Source organism: Aotus nancymaae, unplaced genomic scaffold (assembly GCF_030222135.1).
Source record: "Aotus nancymaae isolate 86718 unplaced genomic scaffold, 86718_ANA_hifiasm-v0.15.2.pri h1tg000043l, whole genome shotgun sequence".
NCBI classification, from domain to species: Eukaryota; Metazoa; Chordata; class Mammalia; order Primates; family Aotidae; genus Aotus; species Aotus nancymaae.
This window is the reverse complement of record NW_026988457.1, coordinates 4,949,051-4,969,707: the sequence shown is the minus strand read 5'-3', so window position 1 is coordinate 4,969,707 and position 20,657 is coordinate 4,949,051. Positions and strand designations below refer to the sequence as shown.

Below are 20,657 nucleotides of genomic sequence, written 5' to 3'. Positions count from 1 at the left end.
TAGGATTTTCATAATGGAACTTGTACAGGGAGTTAAATATTTTCTTAATGTTATACAGTACATATTTTCAAAATGAACATTATCACTGAATAGTTTGCTAACAATTGTTAGCAATTAATGTTTTATAAACACTTAATTTTGCTGTAAAGTACGTGGCTCTTCAAATGTTAGTACATGAAATGTTAAGTTTAAATGTAAAATAATCCCCTAAGATGGAGACTCAAGACATCAAAACTTTGATCATTATTGCACCTATTTTTCTACAAAAAAAGAAAAAAAATTTACATTGTAATCCACCCAAAAAAAGAACAGACAGGTTGTAAAATTACAGACTCATTGGCACTGAACATAACAAAATCTACAATGAACATTTTTTTTGTGAACTATCATTACAAAAATGTGCAATGAAATCTGGTTAACTATGATCATGCAAATAAAAATCCTTCACAATCATTTTTTCGTATGTTTTATAAAATGGTCTTAAAGATATATTTCCATAAACATTTCTGATGCAATTTAATCAATGACAAAAATACAAAGCTATTCCTTATTCTTTATGTTATAGATTTTAAAACATGCCTTTGTACTGCTGAAATAGAAATTATGTGTTTGGGAGAACCGAGCTAAGGAAACATTTAAAAACCAATGTATCTTGATCCAACCTGAGCTGCTTTTATATACAGCAGCCTCTCATAATTACTGGTATCAGTATTGTTGTAAATGAAGAATAGTTAAATATGGAGAGATTAAGACACAATTTAAAACACTTTTTAAAAAATAAATGGCTGTTTCATAAACTCGAAATCTTTAAAAGAAAAATAATCACATCAATTGCAATATACATTGGCAAATAGTAAAATGTCATTTTCCAAAATAGTAGATTCTTTATCATATGCCCCATCTATTCTAACCAATCTTGGAAATATACCTTAAACATAATGGTGTATCATATGAAAATGTTCCACTATTCAATGTGATAAATCTAGTAAGTTAGAATATGATTTTTTTTCCCTCTGGTGTTAACCGTGAAAAAACATAACAGCACCTAAAATACTAAAATGAATTTAGGTAAGCATTAAGTAGTAACCTATATGTTTTGGTTCAAAATACAGTTTATACAACTGTATAAAGGATACTGCCTTCGGTAATTTATTTCTATATTTTGCAGATTACAATGAAGAAAAAAAAGACCTGCCCTAAACCCAAATAAATTTCCACTTCTCCCAATCTGGACAAAGTGGAATTTCATTTGAAGTGCACAAGACTGTGACAACTACAGTAGCTGATACAGTTGGATATACCACTTCTACCCTGCCCCCACCCCCCAGAATCAATTTTTTGGCTCCAAAATAAAGTACAATAATAAACTCTTGATGAAAAACTATGTTATGGGGCAATCTATCATATACTATGGCTAAATATGAATTTACAGAAAAGAGCACATCCCATTTCAGCACTTTTTTTCATAAACATGCAACTCACTATAAAATACAAAACACTTGGCTTTCAAGAACAGCTTCATAAAGACACACTGCATCAATAAAATTTTTTCTTTCTGATTAACTTTACACTATTATGGAGAGCTGAAATTTTTCTAAGTGTATATATCAGATTTTATATTATAGTGTAATAATTTGCATTTTCTGAACATAATGTTCAAGAGGAAATATCTATACACAATAACATTCTAGACTATTAAAAACTCATTCAAATTACAGAATTTTATTGATACAGTAGATTAATAAAAACTGAAAGGGATGATAAAAGGGGATAAAGAATTCAGTACATTATTTTATAACACACTCTTTAACATTAAAATATTTTAAATCATTCTTCTTAAAATTTTCATTGCCATGAAAGGCCAGAAAATTCTGGGACCAATCAATACTGAGGTGTAAAGTAATCAAACAACTTCAGGACTATTTCACAATTCGCATGGTTGTCCTCCTATCAGAGGCATCTTTCCGGGTGTAATGGCAGACAATTTAGCACCTCTGAAGATTAAGGGTGCCCAGGAGTAAACACTAGGTAAGATACACAAGGTGAAGAGACCATTTAACTCTCCAACAAATAGTGACATCAACAAAATGACACCAATTGTTGAAAAAAAAACAAACAAACTTTTTTTCACAGTAAAATTGCAGAGAATACAAATACAAACACTGACAGATTACTGCTTAAGATCTATCCTAACAAATTCTTTTCAAATTAATAGATCCAATAAACAGCTGGGTACTGTCAGTTTAAAGCCGCAGATAAAAGCTATACAAGCACTTTAGAAGTCAGAAACATTAAAAAAAGAAAAAATATTTACAAGTTTCTTCTTTATGTCTACATAGCCATCGCACATTACACTTTCACAAGACTCCATAGTCAATGTTACCATGCGTATGGCTAAAGCATGTGACCACAAAAGTATGGGGTCACCAAAGTAAGGTCCAACTGTCCAATCTTCAGCAGTCCCATTTTGTGCATCAAAGGCTTTATTCGGCCTCAAGCTTGACCCAAAAAAAAAAAAAAGATTTTTCCAAAGCTTTCACAGAGAAAGTTATTAATTACATTTGTTCATCGTCGTTCCCTTTTAACACTTCGCCGTCGTACCTTAAAAGGAAAGTCATCAGATGCTTAATTAAAATGAGTATATGTATATAAGACATGCAGTAATCATTTTTAACCAATCTTTTTTCTCATTTGTTCCTGATTTCCTTTGCTTTCCTTTCCCTGAAATTTTTTATCTTTGCTTTCTGCCTTGGCATCATATATTTAGACTTCTATAATATTTGAACCCTTAAATGCTCATAGACTTTCCCAGAACGGCAAAAGAAAAAATTATTTTTTCTATCTAATAATTTTAAAGAGAAATGAACAGAAGTCAATGTTCACAGCAAGAAAAATAACTGCAAACAGATTAATCATCTTTCTACTTATATTTCATGTGGTAAATGAAAACATTTCAGATTTATGAACTTACATTATCTTTCTGGAAAAGTAGTTACTGAGTTTGGATCATAACCAACTATCAATACAGTAAAATAACCTAAATTTCAAACATACTAACTGGCAAGCACTAATGAAAGCACAAGACGTTAGATCAAAAAATGTCAGTATTAACAAGAATATAAAAAAGACAGGGTTTTAATTTACTTTGTAGTTTTTTTCTGATGAAGACATCAATCGTTGACTCTTCAGCCTTACTTTGATGTCCCCCTAAAACCCTTAAAGGAATAAGCTAAACTAATTTGAGACCACAATTGAGCATTTTTTCCTGTGTACTTAATTTACTCATTCACAAAAATGAATCCTGGTACAGATAGGAGTTCTGATTCCATTAAATAGGACAGAACAGCAGAGACCAATTCTGAGACTTGATTACAGAGCTTGGGTTTCTCAAACAAAGATGGCTGGCTGAGCAGATCTAAAAGTTCAGCATTAGTACATCAAAAGAAGAACTCCTACTTAAATGTATTATATTTTTTCCTAAGAGAACTATCTGAGTTGTATTAACTGGTAAAGTTATTTATTTATTTATTATTTTAAAAGTCAGGAAGGGCCGGGTGCAGTGGTTCATGCCTGCACTTTGGAAGGCCCAGCAGGCAGATCACCTGAGGTCAGGAGTTCGAGCCTGACCAACATGGTAAGACCCTGTCTCTACTAAAAATACAAAAATTAGCCAGATGTGGTGACAATGGCCTGTAATCTCAGCTACTCGGGAGGCTGAGGCAGGAGAATTGCTTGAATGTGGGAGGTGGAGGTTGCAATGAGACCAGATCGTTTGCCACTGCACTCCAGCCTGGGTGACAGAGTGAGACTCTGTCTCAAAAACAAAAACTTTTTTAAAAAAGTCAGGAAGTAATACATCCCTACTTTTGCAAAGTAAGTATGTATTACCAATTTTATGGATTCTCATTCAGCTCATACTTCAATTCCAAAGGCTGATTTTATTCTGTGTAACTAACTTGTAATTTCTATTATGAAACCCAAATAGAAATACTGAACAGAGTTGCAAAATATAAACAACAGTATACTTAACAGGTATCAGCAACCTAAAATCAAGGTACAACTTAAATGTTTAAAGTGTCAATATTAGAATGCTCTACATTCAGTTCATACTTAACATTTACATTCTCACTCAGCTACACCTATTCACTTAGTTTCAGGTTTCCATAAAAGATGTTCTCCATTATCCAAGCTGGTAGATAAAACAATGCTATAAATTAATGAAGAAAAATATACAAATACTTAGAATTATAACAAACAACAAGTACTAAATGATCTAACCAAATATTTACCAACTCAAAAAAAAGTTGTTTTTTTTTTTTTTTTTTTTGAGATGGAGTCTTGCTCTGTCACCCAGGCTAGCGTGCAGTGACACAATCTTGGCTCACTGCAGCCTCTGCCTGCCGGGTTCCAGCCTTTCTCCTGCCTCAGCCTCCTAGGTAGCTGGGATTACAGGTACACACCACTATGCCTGGTTATTTTTTGTATTTTTAGTAAAGATGGGGTTTCACCATGCTGGCCAGACTGGTCTCGAACTCCTGGCCTCAGGTGGTCCACCCACCTCAGCCTCCCAAAATGCTGGGATTACATGTGTAAGCCCAACTCTATTTTTATATTCCACACCACTCACAGAGACTTTGAACACATACATTTACTGTGGAAATTTCCTCTTCCTCTGTTTCTTCCTGTGGAATATCATCATTGACAGGAGAGCTACCCTGAAACACATCTACTTCTTCACTTGAATCATTTTCCTTAGTAGCTGCTTGTTTGGAGCGTCCTACACGGCTAGAGTAAAAACACATAAAATACAATGAACGTTCCAATCTTTCAGTAGATTACCTCATTAGAAGAAATGCTTCAAGTATTTCATCAACTGTCATCATGTTTCCCCTCAATTACCTTACGAGACAAGAAAATTTCTTTAATATTCTGAATCCTAAACCAATGTTTAATCATAGAATTTTACAAATTATCTACCAAGTAACAACAACAACAAAAACTGTAACTGGACTTTCCCATAAAGGAATGCAAAACATAACTCAAAGTTGCTTTTCCTTTCCATCTTTCCTAAGGCAGTAAAAGGCATCAATGTCTAATGAGCTGCTCAAAGCAGAAAGGAATTCTGCTTTGAATATAGTGTACCAGTCTTTGTCTGGCCTTACAGATTCTTAAAGAGAGCTCAAATCGATTCACTTCTCTCCACATCTCCATTGCTACCACCTAATTCAAACCATTCCCATCTCTTACATCTTCTCTTTACAAAGTTATCTTTTAAAAGTACAAGAATAGACGATTTTACTACCACTACAGAACTCCCCACTGAGCTGAGAATAATCTTGTAAACCTCCTTAACACAGTATACAAGGACCAGTAGATGGTCCTTGCCTACCTGTTCATTCTCATCCCTTTTTGGTCCCTAACTCCCCACAACTACAATCCAGCAAACCCTTGCCTTCCTTTAGCTTTCTGATTTTGCCAAGATTTTTCTCACTTCAGAAACTTCAAATACAGTGTTCTTGCCACCTGTTCTCTTCCTGTCTGACCCCTACTATTCTAAAGATATCAATTCATTGTTACTTTCAAAAAGTAACAACTCTTTGAAGTTGTTTGGAGTTACTTCCTCACTCCATTAGACAGTGGAAGACAAGAACCATGTCTGTTTTGTGTCCCTAGCACCTACTACTCTCTGAAACACAGGAGTCATCAAAAATATGTAATAGAACCATCAAGTCAAATGGATCCCTCTTGATAAATATTTATTTTTAAATTAGAAACATAACTTATCACTTCTATAAGCAATCCAAAATATGTATTATTTAACTCATGCTCAAACCAAACAATTTTTTTACTTGGTTTGCTTTTTCAGGATTAATGAAACTATAGAAATTACATGAAAAATAATGACAATCCTTTTCAATTTCATTGAGGTCAGAACAAGATAAAGAGACAAATCCTAATATATGTTATACTAGCTCTAAAAAGAGTTTCCCAGCGAAAGGAAGATAGGCTTCTAAGACAGGCTTCAGAATCTTCTGTACTGATTTTTTTTTTTTTTTTTTAAAGAAATACTTGTTTGCTTTAGAACTTTCATAGGAGGATTTGTGTAATTTTAGGAGAACACAATATTCATTTAAACCCTGAATTTTATCATGTTCAAATATAAACAAACTAAAGTTATGAGGTTTGTTATTTCATTGTTACATCATGTATATTTTATTAAATAAAGGATTCCTTAACAATCTTTTGTTTAGAAATAGTGATTTCCTTTGGTTGAATCCAAACACATTTATAAAGCTACCACAAAAATGTACTTACCTTTACTTTTAACCTGACAGAAAAATTACATGGAAGATGGCATGAAGTACTGGCTAGACACCCAGGCAACTTTTCCTCTTCCTGTGGAATACACAGGAATAGGAAAATCTCTAAGATAATTGAGTATTTAAGGACAGTATGTTGGTAAGTCTGAAAAGTCAGGCCACTGATGTAATTATGTATGGGTGGGAATACGCTCAGAAAAAGTATGCTAAATTTCCGATAAATAGAAGACATAACTAAGGAGAAAAAATGCTGTCAAATCTACAAATTACAGCGCTGATTCTCGTGACCTTAAAATTTGGGGTACAGATTGTTACTATACCTCTGTTATAATTGTGTTTGTGTGAACATCTAAAACTATATACATGTTGATATAGATAAATGAATTCGATTAGAAAACAAACAAAACCTTGAGACGAACATGTCAAACACTCGAGACCAATACTTGAGATCAACGTGATAATTTCTACGGACATAGTTTAGGAAAAACGGTACCTGTTACTTTCCTACTACAAGTTCAAAGAACAAAAGCAGAAGCGTAAGACCTGTTTTCTTTTTTTAAACGAAAAAGTGCTAATGAGAAACATTTTTTAAAAATTGTAGCGTACAATGACGAGGCAACCTGGTCAATGTGTGGTGATTTTTTAAAAAATGCCTTATCATTTCTTTAGATATCATCAAGTCTGTATAAGAAACAATAAACTATTTGTTATTCATTTATAAAGATTTGCCTACACCTATAAAAATGTACAAAATAGTTGATTGGGATGTCAATCACCAAGGTAAGTTTATAAAAATTTTATCTTACGTAGTGTAATGGGGCTAAATATATGGAATTCAAATACAGCAGTATGTATGTTTATAAATTTAGGAACTTTTGCAAAATAATTCGAAATTGGTTTGAAATTTAATATTTACAACTTACACATTTTTTTTTGGTTGTGATGGTGATGGCGTTTTTGATGGTCTTCCTCGTCCTTTCTGTGGTGTGGATTGTGTGGATTCAATTGCACTAGATTCAGGAGATTCTGCTCTGCTTTGGGGAAGACCCAAATGTGGATAGCATCAAATTATGATTTATGATATAGTAACGAAATAGATGCAGTTTAGAATTACACATGCTTACCTCTGCTGTGCTCTCCTTGACGCTCGGTGCTGTTTGCTTTTGGACTTCTGTTCTGTATTTCCACTTTGTCTTTCTTCTTCTTCTTCCTCCTCTGCTGCTGGAGGTCCAGATTTTTTTTTGCTTCCTTTTTTAGAAGTTTTCATTGTTGGCTCTTCTTTTGGTGTACCTCCACCAAGAGGTTTTGGTGGTCGGCCTCTCTTACCCTTTTTTGGTGGACTATTCTGTTCATCCTCATTTTCTAATATATCTTCTTTGAGCCTCTTTTCCTCAGGCCACTGCTGTTCATCAGATTCTGAAGCCGTATGGCCTCTTTTCCGACCTCGCTGATTGCCTTTGGGTTTCTGTTCCTGTACCAACTTAGTCAAGTCATCCATACCTAATTTCTCCTCCTGTTCTGTGACAGGTGTTTTCTTCCTGCTTCTAGGTTTCTCCAATTCAGGCTAGGGGAAAAAAAGTCACAATTTATGGTTATGAAGCTGTGAGTATACATATTTTGAGGAATGAAACAAAAAAAAATCTGGTATCTATTGTTGTCCTAAACATGTACCTCAAGTATACAGCTCTTAAATACACCAGAATTGTAACTATTTCAGTTATAACTAACTGATTAACAACAGAAACAACAAAAATACAGTGGCTTTCACATTTAAAGTAAAATCCTAGTCTATACTCAGAGAATTTATGTGTGAACCAGCGTGAAGACTGAAGAAATTCTCCAGAGACCCAAGAATAAATTTTATGTTTGAACACTCATGATACAAAGTTAATTTCCAAAAAGTCTGCAGCAATTTGTATTTTCAAAAATCACTGAAAAGAAAAACAAAAACTATCGAATTATCTGTAACTTTTTCTAACTTTAAATTGAGTTTCCTGTGTGTGAACTGCCTAATTACATCCTTGGTATTGTGTCCTTTGCTGGCTTTGATTACTGGGGTGTTAGTGGGTTTTCTCTATATTCATCTATGCTTTTGTCTATGCTTCTATGCTTATTTTTAAGTGTTACTTCATTATTATTATTATTATTATTACTACTACTACTACTATTTGAGATGGAGTCTCACTCTGTCACCCAGGCTGGAGTGCAGTGGTGCAATCTCGGCTCACTGCAAACCTTCACCTCCTGGGTTCAAGCAATTCTCCTGCCTCAGCCTCCTGAGTAGTCGGGACTACAGGGACGTGCCACCACACCCAGCTAATTTTTGTATTTTTAGCAGAGACGGGTTTCACCATGTTGGCCAGGCTGGTCTCAAACTCCTGACCTCAGGTAATCTACCTGCCTTGACCTCCCAAAGTGCTGGGATTACAGGTGTCACTCCGTCTGGCCTTTAAGTGTTATTTATTTGCTATGGACTGAATTGTGGCCACCACCACCAGAAAAAATTTGTATGTTGAAGCTCTAATCCCAGTGTGACAGTATTTGGAGATGGGGCCTTTGGGAGTTATTTGGTTGAGATAAGGTCATGAGACCAGGGTGGAACCATCATGATGAGATTAGTGTCCTTATAAGAAGAAACATCAGAGAGCTTGGGTGCCTTTCTTCTTCCCCTCACCCCACACCTCCCCTGTGAGAACACAGTGAGAAGGTGGCGTCTGTAACCAAGGAAGAGAGCCCTCATCAGGAATCAAATCTGCTGGCACCTTGATCTTGTACTTCTAGCCTCCAGAATGGTAAGAAAATGCATTTCTGTTGTTTAAGCTACCCAGTCTGTGGTATTTTATAATGGCAGCCTGAGCTAACTAAGACATTATTGTATATTGTTCTAGAATAGAATGTGAGATGAGATTCTAAACTGGATTCTCCACTCCCAAAGACACATCCAACCATTTCAGAATCGTTGATTTGTAATGCTTCCTTTATTTTGTATGTTTTGAAAAAGCAAAATATTTGTAGACTATTATAATAGAAGCACAATCTTTTACTAGGTATAACTATGTGTCTGGTAGGGCTGATCCTACCTTTATTTTTCCTCCTTTTATATCTATTTATTCCTCCACATAGACTTGAAACAAAATCACACTGGAATTTTACAATTATATATTCACTTGGAAAAAACTGTCATCCTTTTTCATTCCTTTTTCACATACAGGAACGTGGCCTGTCTTCTCTTTCTTCAAGTCTTCCAATTTTGAGATTTTCTACATACAGGTCCTCCCTATCTCAGTTTTGAGATTTTCTACATACAGGTCCTCCCTATTTCTTGTTAAGGTTATATTTAAATCTATGAATCTATCAATCTACCTAACTCTGTTGTTGCAGTGGTTCTTGTAACAAAAAAACTAATCCCTTTTCCCCTAAATGTACATATGATACAAAGCAAAATTATCAGAGTAATGTTAGTTATAAACATAAATATATATACATAGGGATAGATTTTCAATGGCTTCTTCTATTTTTATAAGATTACAAAAATAACAATTGGTCAAACATTTTAGAAAAATTTTTAAAAAACAGTGGTGACAGCAGGTTGCTTGTTTTGTTCCTGATTTTTTAAAAGAATGCTTCAAGTATTTTGCCTTTAAGAAGAAAGGCACTGACTACTGATTTAAAATAGACAAAACTTTTAGCACATTAAAGAAGTATCCTTCTGGTACTAGTTTACTAAACGTTCATATTTGTCAATAATGGATTTTAAGTTTTATTTATGTCCTCTTGGCATGATCTGAAATTATTTTGTTTTAGTTTTCCCTTTGGTTTATCTATTTATTATTATATTAAAAGGTTGGTAACATTAAGCTCTTATATTCTAGGGAGGGGAATATATAGACATGACTGGATTTAGCTTGTTTTATTTACTTAAGAGTTTTGTGCAAAAATTAAAAATTAACTGTTGTTACTCAAAGATGAGAAGGCAAAATAATGTTATATTAAAACTAAATTTAAAATGTCACTTCTTATTTTAATTGCTACAATTCTTTTTGATGTCCAAAGATCTAAAAAGGTAGATGATTTCCTTTATGCTTTGGAAAAGGTTGGTGGTAAAAATTAAACCCAATGTCTTCTTTCTTGAGAATATTAATCTAGCTTCCTAAAGCACCACAACCTCTCATTTTTCATTTTGCATTGCACTGTTAAGAATAGAGGGAGTATAAAATTAAGGTGAGAAGAAAAAGATAGGGAAAATATGTTATAAAGCTAAATATTTAAATACAAATGTATATGGAAAATAATTCCTTTGCTGTGAAATTTCAATGTGAAACTGGTAACAAGCAAATGAGACCATGTTCTTTCATTATAACCTACTGGTCTTTAAATTCAATTTGTGTCTCATAATGCTCATCTCTTTGAGAGCACTTCAGTCAAAACTAGCTTATTAATAAGGTTCTTCTAGTACCTCTAAAACTGGACCTAATGTTACACACTATACATACCACAACAGATAGCAAAAGGCCTCCATTACAGTTATAACAATAGATCTGAAGAGCTCAAAAATTCAAAACGGTTCTTTGAAGAACAGAGTAGACTTTGCTCTGCAATATCCCAAAAAATAGAAGTAGATGTCAAATTTATAGGATAACAGAATATTAAGAATTAATAAAAACCATGTTTCCCAACTTTTAGGGGGTGGAATACCGTGTGGGTATGAGTGTAGTACACTAAGGATATGGGTATGAATGGCCTAGCTGACTTTTCCAACAAATGGAATACATAATGAGCTCTCCGCTTAAAGCATTTTCAAGCACGTGGTGACCAGCTCTCATAAATGATAATAAAGGAATTTCTGCACTAAGTGAGAACTAGGACTAGAAGACAGAAATATCTTTTCCAATTCAAGGATCTTTCTTCTGTAAATCCAGATAACAAGATTCTTTTCAGGCTAAGTGATCAATTCTTAATTTTACTCATATGAAATTTTTAAACAGCCAATAAACATCATAACTTACAGTATACATAGTGAGAATTTAAAAAGATTTCAGAATAATTATTTCTTGGCCAGGCGCAGTGCCTCAAGCCTGTAATCCCAGCACTCTGGGAGGCCAAGGCAGGCGGATCATCTGACGTCAGGTGCTTGAGACCAGCCTGGCCAACACGGTGAAACCCCATCTCTACTAAAAATACAAAAATTAGCCCACATTCTGGCGCACATCTGTGGTCCCAGCTACCTAGGAGGCTGAGGCAGGAGAATCACTTGAACCCAGGACGAGGAGATTGTAGTGAGCCAAGATCACGCCACTGCACTCCAGCCTGGGCAACAGAGCAAGACTCCATGTCAAAAATAATAATAACAATAATAATTATAAGTGGAAACAAACACTCTGCCAAAATAAGTTACTAGAGAAAATAAACTTCTTAGCATGTGTAATGTTGGGCCAGTGGGAGACAAGACAGGCAGTAATATTTCAGAGAAAGCAAAAGTAACAATTTTAGTGACAACCTGATAACCTCTCACCTCTATTAATCAAGTAGATTCAAACATTTTAACTTTTATTATTATGATAACCATAATCAAAAGTCCTAACAATAAACAGCAGCAACAATTCATTTGGGCTAAGTCACTTTTTCTGATAAAGCTTTCCAGCTAAGTATCCATAGTTTACATACAGACAAGAAAACTGATTCTGATAGCCTAATTAGTTATGAAGGAAATGATCTGAAGCTGAAGTAAAGTCAAAATGAACCCAGTTAAGTCCACTGAGCTGTGTTGGAAGGCATAACTGTATTTTGTGTCTATACTAAAACTTTAGCAAACTTGTCTTAAAATAACACAAACTGTGTCTATCATGCAAGTTATCATTTTATCATTTCTATTAAGATTTAAAAACTGAATAAGGACTTTACAAGAACTATAGCATTTCCTACCTTTAATAGTAGCTTATTTAGTAAAGGCTCAGGAAATAAATGAAAGAACCTTTAAGGATTTCATTCCATTCCCCTTTTCTATGGCTAAGTCTAAATATACTATGTAAAAAAATAACAACGACGAAACCCCAAGCAAATGAGGAAAACAAAACAAACACCAAGAAGCTGAGTATGCAACTGGCAAGCCTAATACCAAAAACCTGAAGAATTGAGATTACTTATTACAATGACAAGCAGCACAGATTCAATATACTTAAATTACATAGTAGAGGATAATTGTAAACTCAAGTTTGTGATTAAAACCACTAAAATAAAATCAAATGTCAAATTTGATAGTCATGTTAACTGGTTTCAGTATAAACATTACTATTTACAAAGTAAAATTATTATTAATATTATTACCAAATCAATGCAAATATCTCACCCTTACAAGATCAGAGTCGTCTCTCTTGTCACTTTTTTTCCCCGGCAAAGGTGAAGACATTGTGTAATCTTCATTTTCACTGTGATCCATTTCAGAACTATCAAGCCTTTTAATACAGACATTTGTAATTGTTATTATAATCAAATAACCTTAAAAGCTTTTTCTGTTCCTAGTGTAGCTTTACAGATTTGTGGCACAAGTTTCATTCTTTTCAAAAATGAACCAGTTTTATTCTACTATATTTAATACCAACTCAACAAGCAATGAAGCTCATTTAATATAGTGAGAAAATTTTAAAACAACACAAATTTAAATCTAGTTTTTTTCTAAGTCTTTTTAAAACCAAAATTCTATTTAGATTTGTCTATACTGCAACCTGCCCTGGTCCCTTACCCTATTATATTTTTTCTTCTCTCTGTAGCATTTAACACCCCCAACACACTATAATTATTACATTTATTACTTACTGACTGCCTTCCCCTGTTACAATATAAGCGTGAATCTTTGTCAGTTTTACTTACCAATGTATGCCAAGCACCTGAATCAGTGTCAGGCATAGAGTAGGCATTCATATAAAGGTCCAGGCTTCTGTACTGGGTGGTCTCATCTTTATCTAGGTTTTAAAACTGATCATACATTGTTGAACTCTAAATCTCAATCTCCAGTCCAGCTACTCTGAGTTCTAAACTCACATATCCAATTGTCTACTCAACACCTCACATGAAACTCTAACAGGCAACTGATCTTTAATGTAGCCAAAACAGTTAGTTGAACACTCTTCTTATTCCCACCTCCCCAAAACGCACACATACAAACACAGCCTGTTCCTCCTCAAGGCTTCTGTACCTCAGTAAAAGGTATCACCATCTCTCCAGTTATTCAGGTAAAAAGCCCAGGATACACTCTTAAATCCTCCCTTTCCCTAACTTCACATCTGATCCATAAGCAAGATCATTTACATCTAACATCAAAATAAATCTGAGGCTGGTCTAAAGGTAGTTATTCTCAGCTGATTGTTCACAGTTAGTTAAGATTGTTCACAGTTAGTTACACATCAAACTCCTTGTTCAACTCTTTCCACTTTATCATTACTACACTTGACAACTCTTTAAAAAAAAATCTGGAATTTGACATTTACCATCTTCTTCCCTCTTCGCCCCTGCCATATATTAGAATTTGCTGACCCCTAACTGGTTTTTCTACCTCAATTCTAGCTCCTCTATAGTACATTCTGCACAAATCATCAGGGCAATTTTTTTTAAAACACCACAAATTAGATTGCTAGACTCCCTGGCAAATCTTCCAGTTGCATTTAAAATCAAACCCAAATTCCTTATGATGGTTCACAAAGTCCAGACATAATCTGGCTACCTCTCAACTTCCTCTGATAACTTTTCCCTCATTCTCCAACCGAACAGGTTTCTCAAACATACCTACTTTATTCCCCTGGAAACAGTCCCACTGAACTGAAGGAATTTGGAAGAAAAAAAGTAACAGAACAGATTGGTCAAAAGTTAAACAAAAGTTTAAAGAAAACTATATTGAAAAAGTATAAATTAGGACACTTTTGTGTTGAATAACAAATTGATGATAAGGAGAGGGTAAAACTATACTTGTCTTGAAAGCAAACAAAAGAAGCCAATTAAGATCTCTGAGCAAAAAAATAACATCACAACAACAGTATTTTTAAAAGATTATCTAGCAGTGATACAACATACACAGTTGAGATAATAAGGAAGGAAACTAGTCAAATACAAGAATAATTAAAGAAAGGAAATGAACTAAATGATGACAGTAAAAGAGAAGCACAAAACATTGTGTAGAAAAGAGTTAGCAAAACTTAGCAACTAAACAAATATAGAGGGAGGAAGAGTCAAACACAATTTTGAGGCTTTTTGCCTAGCTGACTGGGTGAATTAGATCGTCTTTGATTATAACCAAGAATTCAAGGAGAAAAACCAGTAATTTAGAAAATGAGTTGATGGAAATATTTCTGGTCATGTTATTTATGAGGCCACTTGCTAGAAAATGTCCAACTGATATAACTAAAGAGTCACTTAGGTATTAGCCACTAATATGCATTAATACAGGAATCTAGAACAAATAAAAGTTATAAATGCAATTTCTTCCATTTCTATCATACTATATATCATTCAACAATTAATTCATTATAAGAAATTTAGTAAGATTTTAAAATGTCACCTATCTTCTTTACTGATTGGTTATGAACAGTGAAAAAGACAGTCTAGTCTTTTAATAATAACTTGGCAAAAATCAATAAACAGTGGCAGTTTAGCCCTATACAATGCTCTGCGCTAACAAATAGTACTCTAAGCACTTATACTAAAACGAGTGAAAGGATGAATTAATTTTCCTTTTATTTTTTTCTCAAAAAAGAATCATTTTAAAAACTAAATGAGCAAAGGACATGAACAGACACTTCTCAAAAGAAGACATACAAATGGCTACCCATGAAAAAATGCTCATCATCACAGAAATGCAAATCAAAACCACAATGAGATACCATCTCACATAGGTCAGAATGGCAATTACTAAAAAGCCAAAAAAAACAACAGATGCTGGTGAGACTGCAGAGAAAACAGAATGCTTATACATAATTGGTGGGAATGTGAATTAGTTCAGCCACTGTGGAAAACGGTTTGGAGGCTTCTCAAAGAACCTAAAACAGAACTACAATTTGACCCAGCAATTCCATTACTGGTTATAGTCCCAAATGCAAACAGATCAGTATACCAAACAGGCATATGCACTCATTTGTTTAATGCAGCACAATATCAAAGATATGGAATCAACCTAGGTGCCCATCAATGGTGGATTGGATGAAGAAAATGAAGTTTGCATATACCATGGAATACTATGCAGCCATAAAAAGGATGAAATCATGTACTTCACAGCAAGGAGGCCAAGTCCAAAGCAAATTAACACAGGAACAGCAAACCAAATACTGCACGTTCTCACTTATAAGTGGGAGGGAACATTGAGCACACATGGGCATACACATGGCAACAACAGATACTAAGGAATACTTGGGAGGGGCAGGGAGATAGAAAAAGGAGGATGTGGGCTGAAAAACTACCTACTGGGTACTATACTCAATACCTGGATGCAATATACCCATGTAACAAACCTACACATGTACCCTCTGTATCTAAAATAAAAGTCAAACTTTTAAAACCCCAAAAAGCAAAAACACACTTTTAAAACAAAAAAGTTTATACATGTACATGGTACTATAGAAAGAAATCAAATGATACCAAAGAATATAAAATAACCTCCCTTCTATACTAGGTTATCATAAACACTGTTAAGATTTTGTATATTCTTCAAAAAACTTTCTATGCATATGAAAACAAATGTTACTATAAAATCTGCTTTCAAAACTTAAGAGTCCATAATGCTGTTTTATATACTCTGCCTTTTTCACTCAATAATGTACTATGGAAACTCTTCCATGCTAACTCAGACCTCATCATGTTTAATGACTATGTATTCCATTGTATAGATACACTATAACAGTCTTACAATTGCTATACCTGAGATTGGAAACTACTTTATGTGTACTAACACAGATTACCCCCAACAAGCTAAAGAATGAAAGGCTAAGATGAAGCACCCATCCAATATGAGCAAGCAAATGAATATGAACTTGCGACTACCAATGTTAAATGGAAAAATTAAATAATGTATTACTTTCCACTTACTGACATGAAACATTTTGGATTATGTTATTTCAGATCTCATAGCTTTGCTGGAATCCTTAAATGTAAATTGTGGCATTTCTTCTGCACTTACCTCCCCTTTATTCTTCCAGGAGAGCTTGGATTTGAGCTGCTGCTTGCATTGCTTACAGTTTCCATTCGTGAAGATTTGGTCTGAGATTGTTTGCCTGCTGATGAAAGTGGCTTATTAACAGCTCCCAGAACATTGGTTGTTTTAGGCTGAAACGAGAAATGTACATCTCTTTTTATTTGGTTAAAGCCAATAGAAAGCTACATGTAAAGAACTATAAATAACATCTCTGTCAAAAGTATTTATTTACAAATCATGAAAAATATGTCTACCTTAAGCAAAATAAGTATAAACTGAATATCACTTTAACAAATTAAAAACTATACAGATAGCATAACAGCAGCATTTCTTAGTTATGTGGAGAAAATGGCTTACACAGAGAACAAATGAAATGAATAATCAACAATAAAAATAGATAATCAGACTTGCCATGGAAAGACATACGAATATGCTTTTTTATTTTTAGACTTTTCATCTTGACATTAGCCTAAGAAGTCTAAGAATCAGGTCTCCTGGGACTTTATTACAAGCTAAAAAATAAGTTTGTGTATTTCAGCTTGCATATATCTAGTAAATATAATTATTTCTTACTAGCAAATGGAATATAATTAATACTTATATTTTCTAGTTTGAATGTACAAATTTTTGAAGAAATACAAAATAACACAATTCTGCCAATAATCACACTAAAATAAGCTACCACATAAAAATTAAAATGATTCTCCAAACATACTTTTCCAGGAGTGAAAAATGATTTCATTTCAGGAGGCAGATAATTTTTGGTGTTACTGAAATTCTACAAGCAAGAGAGAAAGAAGTAGTCAGTGAATATTAAAACACTATGTATCAGGTGGTTCAAAAGCCAACAAAGCAAAGAACAGTTTTTAAATTTAAACTAAATTATCATTTGAAATACAAAATTTCAGTCACTGATTTTAACTACTGTAATAAGCTTAAACTAACCTCATGCCAACTCTAATATTAACAAAACATATTTGAGCTCTAACATGTCAGAGCTCTAAGAGTGCATAAGAAAACACACGCTTCTTTAATAACACACTTCAGGGGAAAGACCACATTATACTCCTGTTACTCTGCTCACACCAGCGTGACAGCACTTTTAGTTACTGAGCAATCCTACAGGGCTGTTCCAAATCTCTATACACTGGTAAGGTCTTAACTGGCATTTTGATTTAAAAGCAAAAAGAGGAGAGTGGTCATTTCCAGACTCTGTTACTCAATATGCTCAGCTAAATTATGAGGAATTAAATAAATAAATTATGAGGGAGTAAGAGGGATTGTGAAAAATACTTTTTACATCTCATATCACACGAGTTTTTTGGAGAGTGGGAATAATACTCCTGTAGTATTCCCAGGGTCTTAGGCATGTTCCAGTGTCTGTTCTCTGCTTGTTTCCTCAAACCAATGATAAATCCCAATAAAGGGCTTTTAACTTTCGACTGTATCTCTATCAGCACTCTCCTTCCCATTTTGAAAAATGGCCATTAATTCACAAATTCACATGCTTTGATCACATTTCTGCCTGTGCTCTAAGACTGTCTTAAAACTGAACATAAACACTAGATCATCCTAATATCTGAACCTTAAGTGTGTCCTCCAGTTTGACTCATATTCTGGTTCTGATCTTAAATCACATTCTTAAGACTCACAACAATCTTTCCATGATCCTTCCTGGTCTTCCTACAACCCAGTGCTGAGAATACATTTTATGTCAACTTACACAAACAAATTGTAAAGTAACTACCTTGTCAGGTTGAGTGAAAAAACGAGCTGGTAGTACTGGGTCTTTAGGAGATTCCAAACTGTATGTGGTACTCTTTGACATGATGATATTCATGGCAACATCACACACGGTGTACAATTTCTGCAATAGTATTTTTTTTAAGAACAGATACTTAAGATGGCAATCTAGACTCTGTAAACTAGGAATAATTTTAGAACATGAATCCAGTCTAAACAGTAAACTAATCAAAGCAATAGTCTGTGTAAGCATTTTAGCTTACACTATTGGTTTTGCTCATTTACTAGTAATAAAATTACTGCTAATTCTATGTTAGTAATTTTAATTTCTAATTACTAATAGAAAAATCTGATGCTGCCTATAAATACTACAGAAGTTTCATACCTTACACCTATATTTGAAAATCAACATGGAACCATAATTATTTACAAAGAATTACATACTTCATTCATTTTTGCATCATCTGGTCCTTGGGCATCTTTTGTTTGTTTAATATTTTCTACCATCTTTCTGATAAATGCGTGACTGTTATTTTCATTTTTCGCCATTAATATTTCCAGAACAAACCAAAGACATCTAAAAATAAAAGAGGGGGGGCGGGTAGAGAAATAAAGAAGAAAATCACCCTTTGCTAAATATAGACACAATAATTCTAAATATAACCAACTTAGATTATAACTCCAGGAAGAAAAAAAAAAACAGTTACAAACTAGCAGGGAAAAAGAATATGTCACACATATATGTAACAACAGGTCAACAATGCAGACATGAGCTTATAAGATCTCACTAGATTTCCAAGGAGGCAGGTTAAAGAAGAAACATATATGGTAGAAAGGATGAAGTCATCTTAACCCCAGCTATGACAGGGAGTTAAAGACTATGAAAGGAATAGTTGGGCCATGGATCAAGTGAGGCCTCAGATACTTAAGACTGACTACAGTTCTGATGGGAAGTCTTCAAGAGAATATAACTGTCTTATTAAATGTAAACAATTAAGAATATTCATTAACAGAGAGGACAAGGTCATGACTGACAACTATAAGCACTGTCTGTGCTTAAAAAGAGAAAAAAGAAAGTTTCAGTAGCTCAGTTTTAAAGTTAATTACATAAAATCTTCAATAAAAAATGAAAAGTGCTTTGTCTATGTACTACACAGAGAGAAAGGAACAAAGTTATAGTTGATACACAGAGGAGAAAAGTAACAGGAGAAGGAAGAGAGAAATGTGAAGCAAGGGATTATTCTAGAACAGAAAAAAATAGCCTTTAAAAACTTAGGTATAGGATAAATTTTTCTGAAGTAGCTCCCTGATAGGATGGAGATCATGCATGGCTACACTGGGGCAACTTAGAAATACAATCACAGGTGTCTAGTAAATGCCAAAGGATGTTTTATTTATTTTTAAAAACCCAATGTTCTCAGAGAGAGGTGACTAAGTTTTCAACAGTTATTATCACTCTAACAACAGAGCTAATTTTGATAGAACTAATTTCTTTCTCTTTTTTACTAGAGACAGAGTTCTTGCGCTGTCACCCAGGCTGGAGTGCAGTGGCACAATCTCAGCTCACTTGCAACCTCTGCTGCCCAGGTTCAAGCGATTCTCTTGCCTTAGCCTCCTGAGTAGCTGGGACTACAGGTGCACACCACCACGTCCAGCTTATTTTTTTGTATTTTTACTAGAGATAGGATTTTGCCATGTTGGCCAGGCTGTTCTCTCACTCCTGACATCAGGTGATCCGCCCACCTTGGCCTCCTAAAGTGCTGGGATTACAGGTGTGAGCCACCACACCCGGCAGAACTAATTTCTTATTTTTTTAAAAAAAGGAAACTGCAGTAGGAAAAAAGGGCGTCTTTTCTATTGCCATGAGAATTTATTAGTAACTTGATTTTATTCTCCTAAGGCTTCTCAAATTATTTAACTATAAAATATTTCTATGAATTAAGACATTAAGAAATATTTTAGTATTACAGGAAACTAAAGGCATCACAAACTAGCTGATTCAAAACCACAATGGTAATCTTTTATTGTAACTGAGAGAGGATCAGGGTCTCGAGCTTATTTAAAGAATTATGCTGGTCTTAAAAAGACTTCTCTAAATATCACTATATTCTTATTCCCCATCCAGATATATATAGTGTTTTCAATCTTTAAGCAAAAATCTCTGAAAGAATTGCAAACATTTTAAACTCTAGTTAGAGAATCACCAATGAAGTACTTACTGGGAGTAGTTCCCCAGTTATAAACTTGGCTCTTGTTAAATTGACCATTCTCTTTCTACAGAGGAAGACAGTTATTGCAAAGAAAAATGTGCTTACTACATGAGTAAAAGAGACATTATTAATTCACCTCACATGAAAATCTAGCTTCAGAAGGAAGAAGGAAAAGAAATGAAATAGAAATTTGAATGAATTTCTTCAATA

The 20,657-nt window shown here is 34.1% G+C and overlaps 1 protein-coding gene across 6 annotated transcripts in view; it reads right to left on the bottom strand.

Moving 5' to 3' along the window:
• Window positions 1-1,702: 1,702 nt before the first annotated feature.
• Window positions 1,703-20,657, bottom strand: part of PDS5B (PDS5 cohesin associated factor B) — a 181,333-nt gene continuing 162,378 nt past the window's right edge. For 2 of the 6 annotated variants that reach the window (XM_021669282.2, XM_012465543.3), the window contains exons 27-35: window positions 18,682-18,814; window positions 18,242-18,361; window positions 17,210-17,272; window positions 16,480-16,625; window positions 12,667-12,772; window positions 7,445-7,884; window positions 7,244-7,354; window positions 4,647-4,785; window positions 1,703-2,601 (exon numbers count right to left, since the gene is read on the bottom strand). In XM_021669282.2, coding sequence (XP_021524957.1) covers window positions 2,566-2,601; window positions 4,647-4,785; window positions 7,244-7,354; window positions 7,445-7,884; window positions 12,667-12,772; window positions 16,480-16,625; window positions 17,210-17,272; window positions 18,242-18,361; window positions 18,682-18,814 — 1,294 coding nt within the window. In that variant the 3' untranslated portion in view covers window positions 1,703-2,565. The remainder of the gene's footprint in view (window positions 2,602-4,646; window positions 4,786-7,243; window positions 7,355-7,444; window positions 7,885-12,666; window positions 12,773-16,479; window positions 16,626-17,209; window positions 17,273-18,241; window positions 18,362-18,681; window positions 18,815-20,657) is intronic. The other 4 variants (XM_021669284.2, XM_021669283.2, XM_021669285.2 and 1 more) reach the window with 4 other exon arrangements.